Source organism: Letharia lupina (genome assembly GCF_014066315.1).
Source record: "Letharia lupina isolate WasteWater1 chromosome Unknown contig_3, whole genome shotgun sequence".
Taxonomy (NCBI): domain Eukaryota; kingdom Fungi; phylum Ascomycota; class Lecanoromycetes; order Lecanorales; family Parmeliaceae; genus Letharia; species Letharia lupina.
Window position 1 is genome coordinate 655,747 of NW_023502972.1, and position 22,026 is coordinate 677,772.

The 22,026-nt window shown below is 50.5% G+C and overlaps 9 protein-coding genes across 9 annotated transcripts; 2 read left to right on the plus strand and 7 right to left on the minus strand.

Moving 5' to 3' along the window:
* Positions 1–1,110: 1,110 nt before the first annotated feature.
* Positions 1,111–1,540, minus strand: HO133_007097 (uncharacterized protein; the record flags this gene model as incomplete). The annotated part of the gene is made up of 2 exons (XM_037297990.1): positions 1,111–1,158; positions 1,214–1,540. 2 exons carry the CDS (start codon positions 1,538–1,540, stop codon positions 1,111–1,113), a joined length of 375 nt encoding a protein of 124 aa, XP_037156625.1.
* A 2,004-nt stretch (positions 1,541–3,544) lies between these two features.
* On the minus strand, positions 3,545–4,561 carry HO133_007098 (uncharacterized protein; the record flags this gene model as incomplete). Its single annotated transcript, XM_037297991.1, has 3 exons — positions 3,545–4,162; positions 4,206–4,334; positions 4,511–4,561. 3 exons carry the CDS (start codon positions 4,559–4,561, stop codon positions 3,545–3,547), a joined length of 798 nt encoding a protein of 265 aa, XP_037156626.1.
* Positions 4,562–5,966: 1,405 nt separating this feature from the next.
* Positions 5,967–8,094, minus strand: HO133_007099 (uncharacterized protein; the record flags this gene model as incomplete). The annotated part of the gene is made up of 6 exons (XM_037297992.1): positions 5,967–6,326; positions 6,394–6,416; positions 6,567–6,793; positions 7,221–7,362; positions 7,425–7,497; positions 7,708–8,094. The coding sequence occupies 6 exons, from the start codon at positions 8,092–8,094 to the stop codon at positions 5,967–5,969; spliced, it is 1,212 nt and encodes a 403-aa protein (XP_037156627.1).
* A 570-nt stretch (positions 8,095–8,664) lies between these two features.
* Positions 8,665–10,730, minus strand: HO133_007100 (uncharacterized protein; the record flags this gene model as incomplete). The annotated part of the gene is made up of 5 exons (XM_037297993.1): positions 8,665–9,586; positions 9,636–10,105; positions 10,156–10,392; positions 10,445–10,615; positions 10,671–10,730. The coding sequence occupies 5 exons, from the start codon at positions 10,728–10,730 to the stop codon at positions 8,665–8,667; spliced, it is 1,860 nt and encodes a 619-aa protein (XP_037156628.1).
* A 514-nt stretch (positions 10,731–11,244) lies between these two features.
* On the plus strand, positions 11,245–12,401 carry HO133_007101 (uncharacterized protein; the record flags this gene model as incomplete). Its single annotated transcript, XM_037297994.1, has 2 exons — positions 11,245–11,659; positions 11,716–12,401. 2 exons carry the CDS (start codon positions 11,245–11,247, stop codon positions 12,399–12,401), a joined length of 1,101 nt encoding a protein of 366 aa, XP_037156629.1.
* A 338-nt stretch (positions 12,402–12,739) lies between these two features.
* Positions 12,740–14,475, minus strand: HO133_007102 (uncharacterized protein; the record flags this gene model as incomplete). Its single annotated transcript, XM_037297995.1, has 3 exons — positions 12,740–14,251; positions 14,301–14,402; positions 14,452–14,475. The coding sequence occupies 3 exons, from the start codon at positions 14,473–14,475 to the stop codon at positions 12,740–12,742; spliced, it is 1,638 nt and encodes a 545-aa protein (XP_037156630.1).
* A 1,327-nt stretch (positions 14,476–15,802) lies between these two features.
* Positions 15,803–17,666, plus strand: HO133_007103 (uncharacterized protein; the record flags this gene model as incomplete). The annotated part of the gene is made up of 3 exons (XM_037297996.1): positions 15,803–15,937; positions 16,010–16,833; positions 16,880–17,666. 3 exons carry the CDS (start codon positions 15,803–15,805, stop codon positions 17,664–17,666), a joined length of 1,746 nt encoding a protein of 581 aa, XP_037156631.1.
* A 773-nt stretch (positions 17,667–18,439) lies between these two features.
* Positions 18,440–18,944, minus strand: HO133_007104 (uncharacterized protein; the record flags this gene model as incomplete). The annotated part of the gene is made up of 2 exons (XM_037297997.1): positions 18,440–18,530; positions 18,601–18,944. 2 exons carry the CDS (start codon positions 18,942–18,944, stop codon positions 18,440–18,442), a joined length of 435 nt encoding a protein of 144 aa, XP_037156632.1.
* A 1,947-nt stretch (positions 18,945–20,891) lies between these two features.
* HO133_007105 (uncharacterized protein) lies at positions 20,892–21,945 on the minus strand (the record flags this gene model as incomplete). Its single annotated transcript, XM_037297998.1, is given in 3 exon segments — positions 20,892–21,209; positions 21,221–21,709; positions 21,763–21,945. The coding sequence occupies 3 exon segments, from the start codon at positions 21,943–21,945 to the stop codon at positions 20,892–20,894; spliced, it is 990 nt and encodes a 329-aa protein (XP_037156633.1).
* Between the last annotated feature and the right edge of the window lie 81 nt (positions 21,946–22,026).

Genomic DNA, 22,026 nt, shown 5'->3' on the forward strand with positions numbered 1-22,026 from the left:
CTTCCCGAGAAACGAGGCTATTGTTTAAAAGCATCGCTAAGCTCACGACTTGGGAGACCAATGAGGACCGAAAAGGCCCAGCTTGCATAGAGTGTCTTTACAGGGACAAACTCTAGAATCAGCATTCTAGGAATGAGTATGCTTATCTACGCTAGAGCTCTATGGCACATGCCGTTTTTTCGCTGGCAATGAGCGCATTCGATGTCAAGGTCTTGGATGAGATGTCCGTTCAACTGACAATCTGAACTCTTGGCAAATTTGATTGGTGATGCGTGTTGCAGACGACATAGTTGAATTTGGGTCAATCCACGAGAGTCAGGAACTAGGTAGGCCTACGATGTAGGAAATCGCCAACCCTGGGGACGACCGAGATAGATCCACGGAGGTCACGGGCATCTCGAGAAGCGACTAGCTGAAGAACGGATATTCGTCGGAGGCTGCATGACTGCAGATTCGACCATCGTCCGACGGCAAGATTCAATTATCGCGGATTTAGTCGGTCTGTGGATAAAATTGTTAGACTCCGACATGACTGTTGAGGCTTTGGAAATCGTTTTTCAAAGAGTCCGCGGCTCTGAAAAATAGAGCTCTATGAAAGGGCTTCGATTGACAGAGATAGTAGGATGGACTGCGAGGTGACCCTTTTGACGCGGCATGTACCAGTCAAGGAGCGCAGAGATGGCTTCGACGCTGAATAGACGTGACAATCTTCAGGATTGGCTCCCATGCCTGAAATCCTGAAATGGGTCATATCCGATGTTGCTGTGCGAAGTCAACCTCACTACAGAATCCAAAACGTTTTGGTACTTCAAGGCGGAGACAGTTCATATTCGTTCACGCTACCCGAGTCGCATACAAAGCCCCGTTTTTGGCTTGGAAAATATTTAACTATTTAGCGCCATAAGCTTCTCTTGCGCGAAAGATGATCCTTCGACAAGATCTTCTAGTGTGCAGTACATGACGGAAAGCACTCGCAGATACCCAAACCCCACACGACGTATGCAATATAACAGCAGCAATTCCACAGCATCATCATCAACAACCCCTCAGCCGCCAGATACTAGCTTCACTCTCCTTCAGTGACTTGCTCCACCGCTGAAACTCAGATTATTAGACATTGAGAGCCATGGTATCCAAAAACTTGTCGATGTCGTGGTCCTGCCGCAGCTTCGTTAGCATGCGAGAAGCAGCTGCGTAATTTCAAAGTGCTTACCGGCTCAATGATGGCGGCAGTCGCACCATCAAATTCAAGCACTTTCTCCAGCTTGCCCTTCTCCATCATGCGGACAAGCCACGAATCGACGACCTTTCGATCCCATGGTCGAGCTTGACCGGTGTTAATCGTCGTGTTTTGCATTTGGCCTAGACCAGCGTCCTGAGAGGCATTTTTGAGTTTGCGCAACCGGTTGGTGAGACTTGCCTTTTTGTGGACAGAGGTATGACATTTATGCTGGAGGGGTTCGATGATGGTGCAGTACCTGATCTCACGCGAGGCGTAGTACAGTACGACTACCTCCTCCTCGGTCGACCAATTGCCCATGTTGGAATGGCTGAGGGCTCAGGGAAAGACGTGGTGGTGGGGCCGATATCTATGGCGTGTATATTCCGTGAAATCTGGCTTGTGCTGAAGACGGATCGTGACCAAAGGAGGGGGGTAACCTCTCTCTAAATAGTTCAAGCTCAAAGGTCGTTGCACTCACATCGCTGTACCTGACCAATCTCGGAGCAAAGGTGCAATGCGACCTTCTGTTGGAAAGCTTCGGTCATTCAGATCGAATGACGCTACGAAGCCCAGGACTTGTCACGATCGTCCGGCTCAAGAGAATGGATGTAATGTTGAATTACATTGCCAATCCTAGGAATTGGAACACTGGTTAAGATCGACTGGGTCTAGACCATGTGGACCTTATTGCAAAATCGTCTTCAGTAAATGACTCGGGTACGAGGGGGCGCGTCGTTAACACAGCACTCAAGAGCCAGAGAAGCTCTCTGCTCATTGACGTTTCCATTTTCCCCTCCAAGGATTTCTCACGTGGTCTACCGAAGAAGGCCGATAAGCTCGCCAGGTCCGAAGCGGATGGGCCGAATCCGCGGAATAACACTTCTGACCTAGCGAATCCGGTGCAATCTCCGAGAGTCGACAATTTACTGCAGCCATGACCGTCGCCACCAAACCTGCTGCACTCGGAAGACCGGCCCTCATCGACGAAGACGACGAAAGTCTCGAGAAGCTACAAGCAGCTTGACGAGTTCTCATCCGAGATTACGACGCTGCACAATGAGCTTTTTTTTGGCCAGAGGATTCTGTTCTAAATACCTTTGTAGGACTGTGTACAGCATGATTACGCAGACCATGAGACGACTTGTGGACTGATCTTCTCAGAAAGTATGATGGTCCGGAAGAGCAAACGGCTGTCCAGAAACCTCCATCAGATGTGTGGTCAGTCTCTGTAGAAACGAGAAGGCTGGTTCTGTCGCAACACGATCTTTAGAGAGACATTGATGAGCAGAAGTGCGCTGGATGGGTGGCTTCAGGGTTGATCTAAGTTGACAAATTTCAAGAGTGTTTGTCAAATTCTCTTTCATGTGCTGAGTGACAAGGTCTTAGTTTTTCCTAGCCTGCATTCTTGGCGCTATATGGATGTGCTCCCACCATGCTCCGCAATACCAGCTTGAACAAATCTCGAAATGGAGAAGCTCAGGGTGGTTTGAGGCGGAATGCGATCTCGACCGAACAATGCAAGTCGCATATCATGTCTGCTTCTGTATGAAAGCTGCTCGATTAGGTTCCGTGCGGCTGCATTTCATGCAGGAATAACACTTTTATCCGTCATTTCTCGGTTAAGGATTAATTGTCTCCATGGACCCATGCAGCGAAAACAGTGCAAGGTCTTCAAAGCCAGCGCCCAGAGAATGGCCTAACCCACCCCTCTCAAACACCCTTACTCCATCAACTATAGCCCAGATCTTACCTTAATTTCCTCAAAGAAATTCCAAAATGGCCTTCAATCCCTTACAGAAACAACATCCACTCACCCTAGGTCTTTCGGACAAACATGCGGTGCGACTATGTCATTCGCTTGTGTGGCCATCCGTTCGTCGCCGTCGATTGACGTTGTGGGATTCAGTGCCGACGAGGGTGGCTTACTGGGAGGCCAGAAAGGTGGAGCAGTTTGCTAATAGAGTCACGCTCGAGGTCACGTTGGTTGAGATGAGAGAAATCGCTGCTAAAGCTCACTGACATAGCCATGAGAAAGTCATCGAGGTGCCACCCGCAATAGCGTGTTGAGGGACACGGTGCTCTTGATTTGTCTGTGGTTGAACGCACGCACGCCGTAAGAGAGTTCTGCGACGGAACCCCGTAACTTTGCCTTATACATGGAGTTACAAAAGTTCATTCGACTTCGCAATCGGGAGATAAGGGACTTACGAAGCAATTGCACACGCTTCAAGAGAAGAGGAACAAACCATGCTTCATGTAATTGCAACATTACTATTGAGAATTGAAGCTACACCGACTCCACCAGCATGCCACAGAATCCCATCAGATCTTAGGACCCGTCACACTCTTCGCAACCCGGAGAATGCTATCCAACTCAGCCTGCGACGACCTCCCTAGCCCACACTCAGTGGCAAGCCCAAACGTTCCGACAAACTCCGACGCAGCCTTGACCCTCTCCCTCGTTCCCTCCTCATCCTCCGGATGCGGATATCCAAGATAAAACTCCGTAGTACCCAGTTCGAGCTGCTTTAATGGAGCAAAATACGCCACATCGGCACGACTCTTAGACACGGGCAAATGAATCCAATCGACGGGCCTCGTGGCACCTTTCAAGCTCGCATTCCCAACTTCAACCAGCACGGCCGTGTCTGTAGGCTCAACAAAATGCCTATGTCCTAGGTCACCATAGCAGAGATGGAAGCCTAGCGCAACACCCTCGTCCACAGCGGCAGCAAGTCTCAAGATCCCATCTTTCACAGGTGTAAACCATGCCGGTCTCGAGGCCACGTCCTCCAGGTATGCAAGTTCCTGCGCAACATCCCACTGGACAGCAAGATCACCGGCGGGAATGTGGTCTTGGATACGTCCCAGAGCGGCCAATAAAGATTCTTCGTACATGGGTTCAACGGTCGCTCTCCACGCTGGCTCCACCAAGGTTGCCTACAACCTTAAGCGGCGTCGGGAGCGGGACCTGGAAGCGTACAGCCTCGGGGATGACACCCTCGGCGCGGAGGTTGCAGAACTCGCGATACCCGGAAACGGCGTAGTCGTCGTACTCAACTGGCAGGAGCGTGACCGGCGGGGCATCCGGTCCGGGTAGGATATCGGGAGGCTTGGAGGTAAGGGGTCTTTGACGAAGGGGGATTCATTGAAGACGTCCCCTTGAAAGACAACGAATTTGCATCGTTTGCCGGTTTCGCCGTCAGGGATGCGGCGTAGAGGGGAGGGTAGAGCGTCACAGAGACGTTTGCTAACGGTACGCTGGTATGACAGACAGACGCTGCCTACGAAATGGACAGTGTCTGCGATCGCTGGTGTTCCTGCCATGGGCACAGTCATGTGAGAATTTGTGGAGAGGAGGACAAGATCCAAAACTGGATTCTCATCTCCCGTAAAATTGAGTGTGGCAAATATGTGGACGCCCTTCCCCTTGATGGTATAACTTCTTCCTCCCCAAGTTCAACAATCTGCCTGGACTTAGCTTGGAAAGTAACAGAGCGACTCTACACTTGGGGTCCATAATTCTATAATCGACTGGACGAGTGCAGATGCAAAAGCATTCTCTCAACGTGCTCCGCACTCACCCTGCCGCATAGATGCAGACCAGAGCCCGAAACCCACCGAAGATGATTACCTCCACTAGTGTTGCATCGGCTGCGCAACCTTCAGCCCCGTTCTTTCATCCTCCCATCAAACGATGTCACTCCCATCCTCCGACTTCAGCACCAAAATTCACCACTGAGAATAATAGCAAACAACGATCGGTTGACTGAACGCCGGCAAGCGGTACATATATCAGCAGGCGCACAGGAGGCGCGGGGCCGGCTGAACGCAGCAAATGTCAAATCCGTCCACCCAGCACAAGGCTGAGAACGTGCTATCCAACACGCACGATCCATACATACGACTGCGAAGTGTGGCAGACTTTGGTGGGTGGGTTGCTATTCACCGTGGCTGAGCGACGAGCAGGCACGTTGCGCGAAGGCAGACGATGGTAGCTCATCGCCAGGGCCGAGACAATCGTCGACGCTCTAGGAACATATCTGATAATCCCCGTGATGTGTATGTAATGCATCGGTAGGAATCGTCGAATCACCAACCCTCCGGGTTAGGAGGCAGGCACCTCCCGTTCTCACGGATGTAGTCAGATCCTGCAATTCCAAGCTCATCACACCGATCTGGTTGGAGCGGCTGTCGCCGCAAAATGCAGGACCCAGGTACGTACATTCCGAGGCGAATACCTAGAATGAGGCAAGGTTTTCGACGGTGGAGCCGAGAGGCAGGGTTGAGAGTTCGAATGACCATTCCAGCTCCGGAGGCTCAAAGTGTCAAGCACCATGGCAGTCATGCTCGTAAGATATCAGCGCGAGTGAACGGCAAATTCTTTGAGCCATGACCGACATCGTCGTGTTATTCGGAGGTTGGGGTGTCGCTTGGCGGAAAGGGCGCGTCCATTTCTTTCAACCGGTTTGAAGGTTCTTTGACAGGTAAGGTTCGCATACAATAATCATCTTGTCTAAAGTTCGACCGGTCAGCTCGTGCGCATAGACTCGCAAAGCCATCATATAGCCGAAGGCTCCTGTAGCCAGATGTTGCCCCTTTAACCTTGTGCATGGGGCCTAGCGATTCCACGCTGGGGAAGACGAGAAAAATTGGAGGATCGAAGAATAAAAATGATCATATTCTAGCTCACGACGTCCGTACTCTACTCCACACTCAATCCACTGACCAAAAGGCACCGCACCTAGCGTGGCAACACCCCCGGCACCGGCACACCCGCCGCCACCAACGTCACAAACACCACCAGCCCAGCCGCCTTATGCTCAAACACCGTCCCATGCAGTCCTGTAAACCCGCTCGCCGTACTCTGCCTCAACCTCGCCGCCACCGTAGCCACGAAGCTCCACGGGATCAGGGTAGTCCTGCTGAAGAAACTCAATTCAAGTCCGCCGTATTGAAACCGCACCATTTGGCCCGGTATACCGTCGAGGATTGCTGGGGTGGTGGCTGAGAGAGTGGGTGGGAAGGAGGAAGAGAGCAGGTGGAGTTTGGTGTAAAAGAGGGAGAGCTTGGCCGCGGCGGGGAGGACGGGGAGGAGAGCGGACTGGGAGGTTGTGGGGTCAGTCAGTATTCCTTGTTGGGACAGAAGTGACCCGTGGAGGGGTTCTCACGTAGGTGTTGGAGCGGGAGGTCCCTAGATTATGGTTTCAGAGTCAGCATTGCCTTTCCGAGAGGGTATGTGTTAAGCCTTGGAACATGTATACAGAGTAGACATTCTCAAGGAACTGTCTCGAGGCTCTAGATCTGGTCCAGAAGAGGAAAGATGAACTCCGAAAATACGTACAGCCGTTGCCCCATGAGCCGTAAGAGAGGCCGCGGTTGCTGATAGACTGGGTTTGGGGGAGTGCTGGAAGGTTGCGAAGTGGGCCGGGCACAGCTTTGGCACTGATTTCATGGTTGGCCCCATCTTTGGTGATTGTGAAAGACGTAGGTGTTGCACTGGAGAGTATGCAGAAGGAGGCAAGGATAATTGATACGGTTGAGAGCCGCAACGTCCAAGAGAGATGCATTCTGTGACCATAATGAAGCAACAGATTCAGCTGCAGAGCTTCTGAACTCGATGACAGCTTTCCAAGGGCGTACAATTTTCCTCCAAATTCGTGCATGTCTCAAGAGCAGGGTAGTGGCAACACTGGCGCTGAAGCGCATGAAGAAAAGGGCGCAGTAACTCACGGCTGAGAAACGGCCGTGCGTTCGATCGTAGGCCCAAGCCCTTGCGTATCGCTTTTCCAGCTCAATGCGCCCGTAATTGATCATGCGAGCCCCATTCACCCGTCGCCCATTCTAGCCAACACCAGGAGACTAACATACAGTACAAAGTACGTCACGGGATAGTTGACGAAGAAATACCGACCAGCAGCATCCCAGAATTTGATCCAGCAAAATAGCACAGTGAACGTAAAGTAGAAAAGCCGATGACTACCAGCGCCTCTAGTACCGCCGAAACTTCTGGGGTATGTTCTGCTCCACTATGGGCATTCGGTCCATTTGCTCCTGGTACTCTGCCTGAGCATCCATCTCATCATGTTTTCGGAAATGGGCGATGTCTTCAGGATGCGTGAGGTCTTCTTCTCTCGTATCTATCGATAGTCGATCCCGTTAGTAGACGGTAGCAGAGAAGGGTTAGGAAGGAGCGACCCACTCTCATCATGAAACTTCTCGAAATGATGGATTTCGTACTCATACTCGTCATCGCCATGATGTCCGGGTCCAGTCTGACATTGGAATCAAGGATTAGCATAGACTTCATGACCTTCTTCATAGCAATGGCCGAAAAAGACTCTGCACGGGTCCCAGTATGCCCTGTGGACATCCTAAGTGTGAAGGCATCAAGACAGTTGAGATCCAAGAACGACTCTCCCAATTGTCTTGACCCATCTTGAAGCCCGAGCCCAATGCTTATTGTAACGGTTGTGACAACCTACCCCAAAGTCCGGCAACCTCTTCCCATTCTTCACCCACCCATCCATCCACTCCTCCCTACTAATGACCCCATCCCCGTCTTCATCAAACATCCCTATAACCTCTTGTACAACGCTTGTTTTCTTTTCCTGGGGCACATCCTTAGCGCTCTCGTCATCTAGCCCGTACGTTCGTCGGATCTCGTCGGGGCTCCATTGGCCGGACGAGTCATAGTCGTGCAAGGTAAAGAAAGCGGAGGGATCGAGATTCGCAATGTGATGTTCTTCGGCCATATGACGCGTTGCCCAGTCGGCGTCGTCGGAAATGGGGACCTGGTGGCCGTGGGAGAGAGCTGTAGGGAGGAGGGTGAGGAGGGCGAGGGAGATGGAGGTAGCGAGGTGGGAGTGCATGATGGGTCGGTCGAAGTGGATGATGGAGTCACCAGAGTTGATTGGATATGCTAGCGATTCTAAGTATCATCAAGTGTGACTGATGAGGTTCAGAAAACAAAGGTTGTTTGTTTGTAGGGGGGTGACAGATGTTGGAGGGTCGAGGGCTTGGCATTCTATCTAGCGTGCTCTGGATGTCTTTTATTGTCTACGCCTGAGAAGAGGGGAGGGAGGACAAAGAACTTCTTGAATAGCTTTGGCAATGTTTAGATCGAGAACGTAATTTGTCTGGCATCTATCTTTGCTTTAGTAGAGAAGGCAGACAGACGTATGCCGTACGCTCTGTTCTTCGAGTCTGCATTATCTTCTTCAAGTCTGCATTAATCTCAAGCTATGTCCAAGTCGCGCGTGATCTTTGTTACCGTAGACGCCCTGGTATACGCCATGCGATTTGGACGCGAGTCCGTTTCCTGTAGATAGCGCCAATTCTCCGCCGATGCTCCTGGTATCGCTTTTCGAGATTGGGAGAAAGAACACCTCATATGCAAAGAAATTCATGAACGACGTAAACCTGATCGTAGAAAGCTAGACTCAATCGTCGATGACGATTGCTCCATCGTTTGAGTCATCAGCAATAACCAGATCATCGTCCTGGAAGCCGATGGCTTTGGAAGGCATATGGATCTTGCCACGCTTATTGTTTTGCTGTAGACCACTTTCAGGTTCTTCTAAGCTTCGCTTTCGCTTCGTACCGACAGGCGAGGCTGTCACGTGGCCATTGGTGTCCCCATTGGTGAGAGGAGCTGGTGCATCTTTGGGTTTACGGGCGATGTCGAGTTTCTTGGGAAGCTGAACGGCTTTGGTGTCTGCCGGTAAGGTCTTCTCCAATATAGCGAGCGATAGGTTGACACGAGGATCATCTTCATCATCGTCAATGACGGTCAAGAAGCTGTCTGCTTTCACTCCGAGATCGCTGAATTTCTTCGACAGATTGTCATCTAGGTCTGGATCGTACAGGGTCCCGACTTCATTGTTAATGCTGAATTCATCTCCGTAGCCCAGTTGCGTCTTCAGGATATCTTCAACTAGATCTTTGAGCGTTGCTCGGTCAGGGTCGAGAATCAGGGTCGACGACATCACACCGCAGACATTACAGTTGGGGTTTGGTGGCTTCAAGGTATCGCTGTTGATGACACGGGCAGCCGAGCGCTCGAGGAAGACCATTTTAGCTTTGTCTAGATCTCCTCGCATGACCTTGAAAGCTTGCATGACGCAAAGGCTGGCGGTAATGGCATTTGTTGTCGCAATAGCGGGAATGATGTTACCCGCCATTTGCTTGATATCAAACTTGGACTTGGACTCAATCCCGAAAACGATAGAGCGGAGGTTGGCGCTAGCTGCAACGAAGTCGAGGGTGTCCTCATCATCTTTGTCGAATATGAGCACAGGAGCTGCAATGTCAGCTTCAGATCGAGCCTGAGACGTCTGCAGTCGGGTACTCAGGCGGCGAAGACTGATCACGTTAGCGGATCTGACGAGCGCTCGCACTCAGGAGAACGTACCTGTCACAGAACACAGTGAAGTTCTCGGCTACCGTCCACGCCTTCTGGTCATGTTGCGCAACAGATGGTTTTGTTCCAGATGCCCCTTTAGAGACCCCATCAAAGTCAAGAGCGTTGGGCTGCTTCCTTGTCTTCCACATATCCTCCATACTCCGTAATCGATTGATGTCATCTTTAAAGACCTTATCGAACACTTTGCGAGCGAGGTCATCCGAACCCATCGATTGCCGTATGCTATTGAGCGCCTGCGACTCTTGCCTAAGGTTCTCTATCTCCTTAGCGTTCTCACTGTCCTCTGAATGATCGAATTCGGGGGTCTCCTCCTCGCTGGTCCCAAACAATTCGGTGAATAGGTAGCTCTTCGCCCATACTATGCAATGAATCGGCTGACTGGGAGTACTCCTGATAGTGCAGACAGGGAAGCTCTTGGGCACTTCTTTGGTACTACAGTCGTAGCATTCGGTTTTGCCCTGAAAAGATAAGCTTTTTGGTACCACTGCAAGACATTCGTGCGACTAACCTTGATGATGGGCTGAACCTGCCCATTGAATCCCGTCGTACCACTCTCAATCAAGGCAACGTCCGCAGCCAAGCACATCTTGTTGACATGCCGTCGCGCATCGAGGTTGTCAAGGGCATTGAATATAAGTGCGAAGCTCTGAAACCATTCTATATTGAATTGAGGATCTTTGATGTTGGCATGGTGCGCCTCGAGCTTGATGTGAGGGTTGAACTTGGCGGCGCTCTCCTTTGCGACCTGAATGAAGTATGAACAAGTGTTTTCCCAATGGTAAAGTATGATAGCCCACCAAAGCCTTAGACTTCTTGATATGCTCTTGACGAAAGAGGAATTGACGGTTGAGGTTGCTGAGGTCGATGGTGTCCAGATCAACGATGTGGATCTCACCGAAGCCGGTGAGAACAAGATTCTTCAGCAGCTCGCAGCCAATTCCTCCAGCGCCGACCATCAGAATGCGAGACTGATGAATGCCACTATCAGTAGAGGCTGAAAACCGAAGGAGGGAAAGAACAAACCTGTTTGATCCTAGGGTATAGATAGCCCAAGGACTGCTTTGCGAATCGATCTCGCCCCATGGCTGCGTGGGGTACTTAGGAGGGTTAGGGAGAGGTGATAGAGTAATTGGTGAAAAGAGTATATGAGGGTGACATAGAACAAAAGGAACGACAGTAAGAAAGACGGGAGTAAGATGAAGAGGAATAACAAGAGTGATCACTTTGACTCCTCAAATGTAAAGCTTACAACATACTTTACTGTAAAGACGCGCTTACCGCTAGTACAACATACGGGGGCCGCTAGCGCACCTGGATCTGATCGTATTTAGAGTTTCTGTTATCAGATCGCTTTCACTGCCAGTGGTCACTCCTTTCTCTCACTCCTTCTCTATCTTGTCCTTCTGTACTCTATCTTTTCCTTACTTTGGAGGCTTTATGTTGTTGTTATGTTTGCGCTTTTTTAGAATATTGGGGTTGAAAATTCGGTTTCACAGCCTAAGGCAGGCATCCTACCTGCATTAAAACTTCTCGGAGCATTTGCCGTATCAAGGTTACACTCACTGCATGACACCTCTCCGGATTCGTTGTTCTCGGAATGTCAGACGATGAGGTGGACTCCGATCTTTTGGAGCTCCTCCGCAAATCCCTGGGCATAGATGGCAACAGTTCGCCTAGACCTGCTAAAACAGGGGTCCTGGAGGATGCGGAATACATCTACGACAATTCTACTGACGTGGCATTGGACATGCGAGGGACCAAAGCCGCTGCTTCTTCGATCTGGACATTGATACAAGAAAAGCAATACAGCACTCGAGACTGGTCGAAGCATGAACTGCATCCCAAAGCCAAGGATGAAAGTACCGTGGATTTCATTTTTCTTATGGATTTGCTCAACTTTTGCTTCTGGTCCGACGGTGCATTACCCGAGCAGTACGCCGTTGAGTATCGCGGCAAGACGTGGACGGGCTACTGGAGCCTTGTTGCGGCCATCCAGCGAGCTCTCGATGAAGGTACGGGTTGGAGTATGTGTTCAATTGGGTGGAGGCTTACTGGAGGCGGCCTTCAGGAATACCGATAACAAGCCCATCTTTCTGGATAAATGAAGGGAAATGCACCGATGCTTTACTCCAGCATGTATTCAGAACGTCGGCCAATTCCCCGCCAATGCCTCTTCTGGGAGACAGGATTTACTGCTTACGAGAGGCTGGATACGTCTTACGAGACCAGTTTGAGGGGACTTTTACCACTTGCATTGAGCAATGCAAAGGATCTGCTGCCGCTCTAGTCAACCTCATCGTTGACAATTTCCCCTGCTTGGACGATCGTCACAGGTTCGAAGACACCACAGTCCGTTTCCACAAGCGGACACAGATCCTAGTCGCAGACCTCTGGGCCTGCTTCGAAGGCGAAGGCTTTGGCTATTTCCACGACATCGATCAGATCACCATGTTCGCAGACTACAGAATCCCTCAGATGCTCCACTCACTCGGCTGCCTCCAGTACAGTCCACCTCTAGAGTCTCACATCCGGCAAAGGAGAGCCATTGAGAGCGGTCACCCGTGGGAGATTCAATTGCGTGGATGCAGCATCTGGTGCATCGAGCTTCTGAGGCGGGAGATTCGGCGTCAGCACCCGGAGACGCACCTCAATGCTATCCTGATCGATTTCTTCCTCTACGATACCATGAAGGAAATGGAGACGAAAGGCCATGACTGCATCCCACATCATCGCACTAGAAGCATCTGGTATTGAACTGGACTGTGCCAGGTCTCGAGGAAAACTAACTGAACCTCCTGCGAGAATGCAGGCTCGATGTCATCTTGAACATTCAGGACTGGTAGGCAGCAAGCCCCTCATTCAACCAGAAGCAGGGGATGAGACCCTCAAATTTTGGAACCGTTCAGCGAAACAGCCCTTGAGACATTTGCTTGAGCAACTTGATGCCATTGGGTATCTCAAAAGCAGGCTTCAAGGCCATAGAATAGACGCTAGATCAGGCCCCACGGCCGTAGAAAAGTTATCTTCAGCAATGGAGCATTAGCCATGCAATTACGATCGAGTCTGCTTCGCTCTTTGGCCTTAGCAGCCAATCATCGAAAACCCCTTCCCCTCCCCTGCCCTCTCCCACCACTTCTCCCTCCTCCGCCTCTACCCCTATGAACGCCCCCACCCCCACCTCTTCCGCGCCCTCTGCTGCCAGCGCTAGAATTCTCGCTCTGGATCTGTAGCCCTTTGTTCATCCTCATCTCCTCTCTCTCCTCCTCACTGGCTTCGAAATGATTGGGTATACCGAGCATCTCACAAAACGCCTTGGTCTGCGGATTCGTGTACTCCCTCGGCTGCTCTCTGCCCACGCTGCCAATAGCAGAGCCGTCGTACACCAACGCCGTGATATCAAAGCGCGTCGGCACCGCCATCTTCCCCTGTTTGACCAGATGTTCTTCCACCCACTCTTCCTCCTTGGCTATCAAAGGTGTATAGACTGCTTCGCCTGGATCTCGGGGAGAGGGCAGGTGCGGGTCCTGAGAGCCGAAGACGCGGAGGATGGCTAGCCATTCTTTGTCGTAAGTGAGAGTTGGCGGAGCAGGTGGGGTTGAGGGAGCGAGGGGGTCAATAGATAGGAGTTGGAGGAATTTGCGGTTGGGAAGGCATTTGTCTAGGGCAAGGAAGTTAGTCGTAAGGTTCGTGATCGCTGGCGGCGGAGGAGGTGGTGGCGCTTTTTTGGATAGCTGAGGGGTCTTGGGGCGCGCGAATGAGGCGGGGAGCTGTGAGCGGAGGTCCGACGGAATAATAGAGGAGTCTGGAGGCGCTCGAGGGTTCGCTGGTACTTGGGCTGTATTTGCGGCATCGTCAGAGTCCATATCAAGGTCTATCTCATCGGTATTCTTGGCGGGAGTAGGAGGCTCCGCTGGAGGGCCCTCGTCCTCAATATCATTTTGATTCTCCTCCGTCTTCTTTATGCCATTGGTACTCTCACCGTTCATGGCAGGCTCCAAGCCCCCAGCTTCCTTGCCATAGTCCACAACCGCAGCGAACTTGCAATGCAAATGCGCCGCAAACCAATGAGGCGGCCTCAACCGATCCATCACATATCTTGCCGCCGAGCTCCCTAACGTCCCAGCCCTAGCATCTGCCTCAAAGAGGTCTTTCTTCCTGAACAGCGCCTTCCAATCACCCTGCCATTCCACACCCCTCGGCCAATCGTGGCTAATCCCCAGATCTACCTGTGTCCTCAACAGCAACAGCTTCCTCACGTCAATCTCCCGCACATGGTACAGACTCTTTATCTCATCCGCACTGTACGGCAGCCTCTCAAAGTGGGGCTTGTTGTAGTTGTAACCCTTCCATATACCACTGAGCCCAGCTATGCGTAGATCTCCAAAGCGAACGACATTGGCAGCACCTAGGTAGTAGATTTTGGGCGCTACCCAGCCACCGTAGTATAGCTCTTGGAGGTGGGAGCTGGCTTCATGATTACCGCCGACGAAGAGGGTGAGGTAGGGTGCAAGACGGGCGCCGCTGTAGTATTCGTGGAAATCCCCTATAGCTCGGAATTTATGGGGTACAGACATGCAATTGAGATCGTAGCTATTGCGGACTGCCTGAGCATGTTAGATATAGCTCAGTCTCGATCCTGGAGGGAGGGCGGACCTGGAAGTCGCCGCCGATGATGAGGAGGTCAATGCCCTTCCACTTGTTGATCTCGCAGGTCTTTTCGACGGAGGCGTAGATGGCGTGGAGGGTGCCATGGCCCTGTCTCTTCGTCAGTAAGGTAAAGTGAATCGTTAGAGATGATTCTTACGCAACCCTCGACTGCGATGTGCATCTTATAATTATTTTTTCAGAGTCATATGGAACCACTGCAGGTGACCATGACGCTCTCGGACCTCGAGTATCAAGTGTTCGAGCCAAGTGAGCTCTCCATTAATCACATGGGTTTTCGACTAAGAGATCTCAGGAGATTGAGCTCAGAGCGGTGGAACGATGAGAGGTTGGCGAGGAAGGAAGGCGACTACTGAGACAGAGGCACGGCAACTACTCTACAACTGAGCAACCATGACGGGCTTAAGTCATACATGTATATTGTATGAGTTGAATAGTGTCAAGTGGACATCCATTCTAGAGTATGAAGTCAAACACAAATGATATAACAGAGGGTGTGAGTGTGAGAACCATAGAATTGATGATTTAGAGTAGCGTATTCAAAATTCCTCTGGTTGTCTTGGCAATGGGTTCTGTCGCGCAACGCATCGATTTCATCTACCAACTTCACAACTGTAAGTCGAATCTCAGAATAACTAGGAAATTTAGAGTCGCGAGAACATCTAGTAGAAATGCTATATACAAAAGATTCAGGTTTGAAATACTATTTCAGTAACTAGGAGTTGAGAAAAAAGAGTAGTTGCCCTTGAGCGACATGATCCGCCTCACCTAAGGTACCTTACTCGTACTCTAGACCTTAGAAATTCGAACCTTCAAAATGTACCTTATTCAAGATCACACAATCGATATAATTACGCAAGCTAAAGGTTTCCATTATCTTCAAATCATGGTATGTTGCTCTACCCTTTTTTTCTTATGATCGATGTTTTGTAATTGGAGTAATTTGAACCAAGGCGTAGTCATCTCACGATGGATCTTGGTGTCATTGACCTTCGTTCGTCAATAGGTCCATTCAGGACCTCGCTGTCGTCGCCGTCATGCCTTCCCAAGGGTTTTTCAAGACCAAGAACCCAGAGTTCAACGAAGCCTTCTACTCCGTGATGTTTCCTCGATTCAAAGGGCTCGTAATACTGCAAGCACGAGTGGGACGCAAACACCACAAGCATATAGAGAGATGTGCTCCCTACTGGAGCGACAATTGTCCTTCAGGCTATTTTGGCTCGGGTTACCTATGATTCAGGCCCATAGAAAACTCTTAACAGTAGGGAAAACAACAGTATCTACATCATCCATATAGACAATTTGCGTCTTCGACTCTTAGGGAGCAAATTGGGCCCCAAATTAGCCTAGCATCATTGGGAGCAATCCGAACCCTGCATGATACCTCAAGTTTGCTTGGCTTACATCCCATCCTTCATGTCTTTATAGATTTGATGCACAGCGAATGTGACGAATCATCTTCCGCCAGCAATCCCTCGACCTCGACGGAAATGTCTTTAGAAGTAAACATCAGCCAGCTAGCTCAGGGCAGGATTCCTTGCGCAAATGTCAAAGAGGGGGTCGATGGCCCTGTCAATTGTGTCACCCAGGCCAACCTCATCTGTTCAAGGTGTTATTTGGTTCAAGTATGCTACGATAAGGACCCTCTTTATCATCAGGCGGAGGGAGGTCGACCTTAGCACTGACAGTATTCTCAGTACTGTAGCCATGGATGCCAAGTTACGCACTGGCCTCAGCACAAGCTCGATTGCAATTCCGCATTGAGGAAGCCTGGTTGGCAGCCAACCTGGGCCAGCGAAGGACGGCGGCCGGCCTTCATGTCAACTGTCATGCCATCTGTGAGCTTTGGACATCTGAGATTTCTTTACGGCAATATAGCAGCGTTCGATGTCCTGAAGTTGGCTCATAACGAAGGAAAAAAGCACAACAAGGACCTCAATTTATGCTTCGCTGCCTCCGGTGATCTTCGGAACATCATCGAGTCGGTCATCGGAATGCCAGACGACTACAGTGGCACATGCCTGTGCGTCGTCAACGACAAAGACCAATTAGTTGTGGCCCGCAACGTCGTGATGCTTCTCACCTCACTGGTTTTCCCTCCAGTCATCGCAGCAGTGCTCATCCTCCATATCTGGTATTCAGCTCGGCTGACACCTAAAATGTTGCAGGATGTCAAGGATCGCGTCCGACCGCTCATTGCAGAGGTGCTGAAGAAGATTGAGCAAAAGAAGGATGACGTCCTCCTACACAAGACATGGACCTTTGGTACACGGATGTTATCACTACGTCTGTATAAACAGCAATGGAATCTCATCCTGAGACTGTTTGATGCCGAGCAACCGGTCTCGAAAGGCGAGGAAGAACGACAATACGTTATGCTTAACGACACTCGGGTGGATTACCGAGAGCGCCGGCTCTTCACGATGTCTCCCTCAAGGCGTGTATGCTCCCACAAGATGCGAGAAAGTGGAATGCTTCTGCCATTTGGGTCTTGTTCGGATGGATACACCTCCTCAAATCCGTAAGTGGATACTCCTCCTAGCAATGACACAACTTACAGGTTCAAGGACATTGTTCGACAATGATAGCGGCGCATGGCTCCTCAAAGACTCAGCGGACCCCTTGGCAGGTTGGGCACTCAAGGACATTCTTGCATCAGGAGTCAGACGCGGAGGTCCGAAGGAAGATATTTATGGCCACTTGCATTTCCATATACGGGACTTGCTCGAAAACTTTTGTCAGAAGACCACTCTAATGAAGATCCACGTGGACATGTACTGTGTAAATGCGACCGAACTACCCTCTCTTCTTGATGACCGCCTCAAAGAGTCTGCGTTCGACAGAATCGAAATCTCCAACATTGCCGATGCCAACTACATCGGTCTTGAAAAATCGCTCTCAACATTCGGTCCCTTACTCAAGAACCGCAAGCAAAGCTCTCACGCAACACTCATTACGCTCTTCATGAACGCGGCCGAACAGGCGGCACAGGCCCGCGGCTATGATATCGAAGCCATGATGACAGGAATGCAGAAGATATCGCAGTTCTTGCCATCCAAACTCCCCGCGAATCAAAACCCGTCTAATCCTGCAGCTCTGAGGGCTTCGGCCGCGAAGGACCTCGTCCGGGACTACGACAAACTGTGGGCTCAGTACATGCGGATGTTAGACTTCCCAACCATTGTCAAAAAGACGGGCATGAAGCCGAAGGTGAAAAACACTGTAGTTGAGGCGTGGCCCATGAGGCTTTACAAGAGGTATGGAGAGCCAGGGGCCCAGGAGGACTTTGACAACCTTATGGAATCGGGATCCTCGGGAGATGAGCGTTATGTTGAGTGGATGAGAAGCGAGTAATCTACTTGCAATGATGGACTAGGGATCTGATAGTATGAGCCGTTGCGAGGGTGACGGTCCTTCTTGCTCTGGAACCTCTTCACTTGCATCTGGCACTTCCAGTGGGCGTGAGATAAATAGCGAATTTCTGTAGCCTGCTCTCTACAAGGCCTTCGAGAGAGTGACCGGACAGAACCTAAACTTTGTTCAAAGATTTGATACGAGAATGCAAAGAAATGACAATGGCAAGCCTTGTTTTCTATTCCTTTGCACCATCGGCCCATTTCTCAGCAGATACACCCATCCTGAATAGTCTTCACGTCTCAACATTCACAAGTACCTAGCTTAGATTGCGAGCATGAGTCACTAGTCCGAGTGCAGATCCATCGATGAGTCTCCTTTCCCCGTGGCGCAACGCCACGGAGGCCGCCAACCGATGGGTTGGCTCGTGGCTTGTGATGAGAGGCAGCCTCAAGGCGGTAGAATACTTGAGGATTGGCGAGGAAGTCAACAGGTATTTTATCAATAGGTAGTCAACGACGGGGCTTCAGTCATACATGTATGAATTGAGCAGGGTCCAAATGATTATGCATTCTACGAACTTAAGATCGGCCTGAGGGTCACATTTGGGCCAATACCATGTTTGACTATTCCCCATCGCTGTTGTACGACAAGCTGTTGCCTGAGTGCACACTGGCTTTGGTCTCCTTGACCAGCGCGGCGCAATCTGACCCATTTCCCTGTTCTAATGCACACCCTTTTCTGATCTGTCCCCCGTGCTAAAACCCTCCTGTCTACCTTCCCCTCGTCGATCGCTCATAATACTCTCGCTTCTCATTCTGCATGTAGAAGTACTTCGTATCATCCCTCCATGCGTCCGCATACCTATACAGACCCAGTCAGCCGAAGGACGTGTCACTCCACTGAGACAGATCCGAGTGAAGGGTCAACTCACAGCACGTACTCGCATCCAGACACGACCCAGACCTTGCTGACACCCTTGCTGAGCCCATGATCGGAGTACTCGTACTCGACCATGGACCCCGGAACCAGCGCACCGTAGTTGGACCACTTGATGTCCTTGAGCTCAATCTTGTGCTCCACGCCGTAGCGATGATCGATGATCATGCCCTTGCCGGTTCTGTTATCCCACCATGCCACGAAACCGTCGCAGTGGCCATACTCGTTGTAGTAAGGCCGGGGGATGTTTTCTTCCGGCTCGGGTGTGGGGTCGCGTTTTGGCAGGAGTTGACGCAGGGAGGGCAGCTTGACGAAACCATTTTCGGTGAGCTCGGCCATGGGGTTCGTTATGATCTCGTCCACGGAGGGAAGTTTAGAAGTTGCGTTCGTCTCTGAGTTCGTGTCGTTTTTGGAAAGGGTCTTTGTGCGGAAATGATGGAGGGCTTCCTGAAATAGGTGTTTGCGTGACGGCGTAGCCTGGGTCTGACTCTCCGGCGGTGGATTGTGTTGATTGGCTCTGGTCCTTCGCTTGTGTTGAACCTCGAGCAGCTCTATGTCGTCATCGTCAGGTTATCTCGAAAAAATCGCTGGACGTAGGCATAGTAATTTCATTATGCGGACTAGTAGTGATTAGGAAAGGTGGTCGTCGTGGCAAATTTCGGAGCGCGAAAGTACCCGTGTGAGTAGCGAACGGATAGGAAAAGTCCGAGTATCAGGGTGGCTCAAAGGGAGTAGGACAAGCTAGATTAATGGCAAAGAAAGGCTTGATTGCGAGTTTATGAGATGATGTCGACAATGAATGCTGAGGTAGATGGTAAGGCAGAGTGACAGTCTCAGAAGGACGCAATTCGGGAAAGTTACAGTCCGAGATGAGTGCCACTCCTAAGTCCCGGAGCTGTTATCAAGAAAACGTCGAGGAGTACCCTAGAAAGGCAGTGAATACTGGGATCGCAGCCCATGTTAACCCCGCAAGTTGTGCATCCCGCGGGGTGAAGCCATGCTGAACCGTGCCCAAGCTGCTAAAGATTAGCTCGCCTCGTGACCCCCTAGGGACCCGGACAACGCCTGTGCTTTCGCCACTAGTGCTTCTAATGTCCCGAGGTATGCACTGAGTGTCCTCTCGGGGCTGAAGAGCAAATCTGAATTGCAACGAGGTTGGAAATCCTTCGAAAGTACCTTCGTCATGGAATTCTAGCATCGCAAATGTACACAGTATTTCCCTTATGGCAAGAGAGACATTGAGAGTGCTGCCATAGATCGTTATTGACATCAGTCTGCTAAACGATGCGCTGTGAGCACAATGGCAGCAAACGGGTTTGGTCCTTTATACCAAAGCAGTGGGGAGGGTGACCTTGTCAAAATCAGAGGCATAGCTGAAAGAGTGTGGCATTTCATCCAGTATTCGTGGTCTGATCAGACTGGTGGAATTCCGGGCAGCTGCATGAACTCTCTGATTCGCTATCATGCACTCTTTGGCCTCGGCCTTTCTGACGTATTCTCCGGATTACTTTTGCAATGCAACAATAGGAGTAAAAAGCAGACACGGACCGCAGCGTGATGATTTTAGCCATCAGTCCTCACCCGATCTAATGCAATTGCCTGATTAATCCTTGATTGCCTAGAACGGTATGCGATGCGAGAGACGCAAAGAATGTAAAAGGACTACATTCTGAACTTAATAATCACAGTCAACCACGATTTCTTTTGATTGTAGACCACGACATCAGGCTTCCCCGGAGACCGTTGTTTCTCGAAGCCTTGAGAAGCTTCATAAGTTCCATTCCTACAGCTTGCCATCTCAGATTGCATGCATGGCGTCTAGCCTTCAGGCCTGGCCATTCGTCTAGTTTGAAGCATGTATCTCTCAATCAGCAGTCAGTCTTGACCTTGACGCCCTTGGTCAACTTCACTATCGGGGTAGTCAGCCGTTATGTGTTGGCTTGTGAAAAGCACGGAAGGGAAAATTGAAAGGTCGACAAACTATAACAGATACCGAATCTACCATTAGAGCCTCGAATAATGAAGGACAATATATCAGAACGTCTCTGGATGCGCATCTCTCAATCAAATCGAAGAGCTAAGGGTAGAAAGAATGAGACGTCGTACAAACTTGTACGTAAGGCTTAGCGTGGCGCGCATGCCGCGTTTACTAGGGTACTTTACAGTCAAGGTTTCTGTACTTAAGCAGCCTCTTCGATCCTCCTGGGTATGCGACAATCATCTCGCCAGAACATCTAATAATCCAATTGCCCGCTTCCCACCATATAAGCTTCCGCGATCTTCATATTAGGCTCTGAGCATCCTCTTCCCAGCTCTCAAACACTCTATTCCGTGTATCAAACCACTTCGGGTCCTTTTGGAAATAACTCCCTCTCCAGCAACCAAGATCAGACTGTCCAAGCTCAAGTGATGAACAAACGAGGGTGTGAAAGGTGTGAGAGGGCTTCCAGGACCGGTGACAAAGAGATGGTCTGCTGCTTGCATACAGACCACGTCAACGAAGCGTTTCCGAGCGACTCTGTAGTATGATTTGAGAATCGCGTGGATATCTTCCACTGTGTGTTGTATGTTGCCCATTATGATAGAATCGACAACCGCATTCATCTTCACCATACTTTGAAGGTCTGGTGACGATCGGTGCCGGAGGGAGCCTTGTCTTGATGACCTCGAATACGGACCATGCAATAGCCCAAATTGAGCTTATTTTTGGTCCCACGTACCAGATCCATCACAAGCTCTTCGCCACCTTTGTCCAAAAGATCTGGCTTTGTAAGGACGCCCAGAGTCCTCTGACCCAGCGGATCAGCTTCTTCGGCCAGGCTAAGAATCTCTTGCGTTGCGATGTCCACCGGAGCTGGGATTACCGCTAAAATAATGGTCCAAGAATCCTTGATATATGATTTGACTCTACGTCGCACAAGGATCATGTCTTCCTTCGTCGATACCCCTTCAGTCGGTGTTCTGAAAAGTCCAGGAACATCGACGACACTCAGATGCTGTCTCGAAGGTCCGCTCAACTCGATCTTCATCGTATCATCGCTAAAACTGGACCGCCCGGGGGCCAGCGAGTGACCCAGAGCAGGTATACTCATAACAATGCACGCCTATTAGCAAGTGTCAAAAAAATTCTTTAGCAGGGTGCGGTGGCCTTCCGGACCTTGGAAAGGACTTGTAATAATTCTTCGCCTGAGAGTGAAGTCATATGGTGGATCTTGAAAGCCTGAAGTCTCTCTTTCAATTTTTGAATCCGCCGCACTCGACGGGATAATTGAGATTGTGATACTCGAATTCTCGGCTCGACGGAAGACAATCTGCGTGGCGAAACGTGTGCCGCGCCCATTGTCGCGAGGGGAAGAATGATCTGTGAGGCCTTCCAGAGCCGACGACTTGCTACTTGATTGATCAGCGACAACCACAAGCT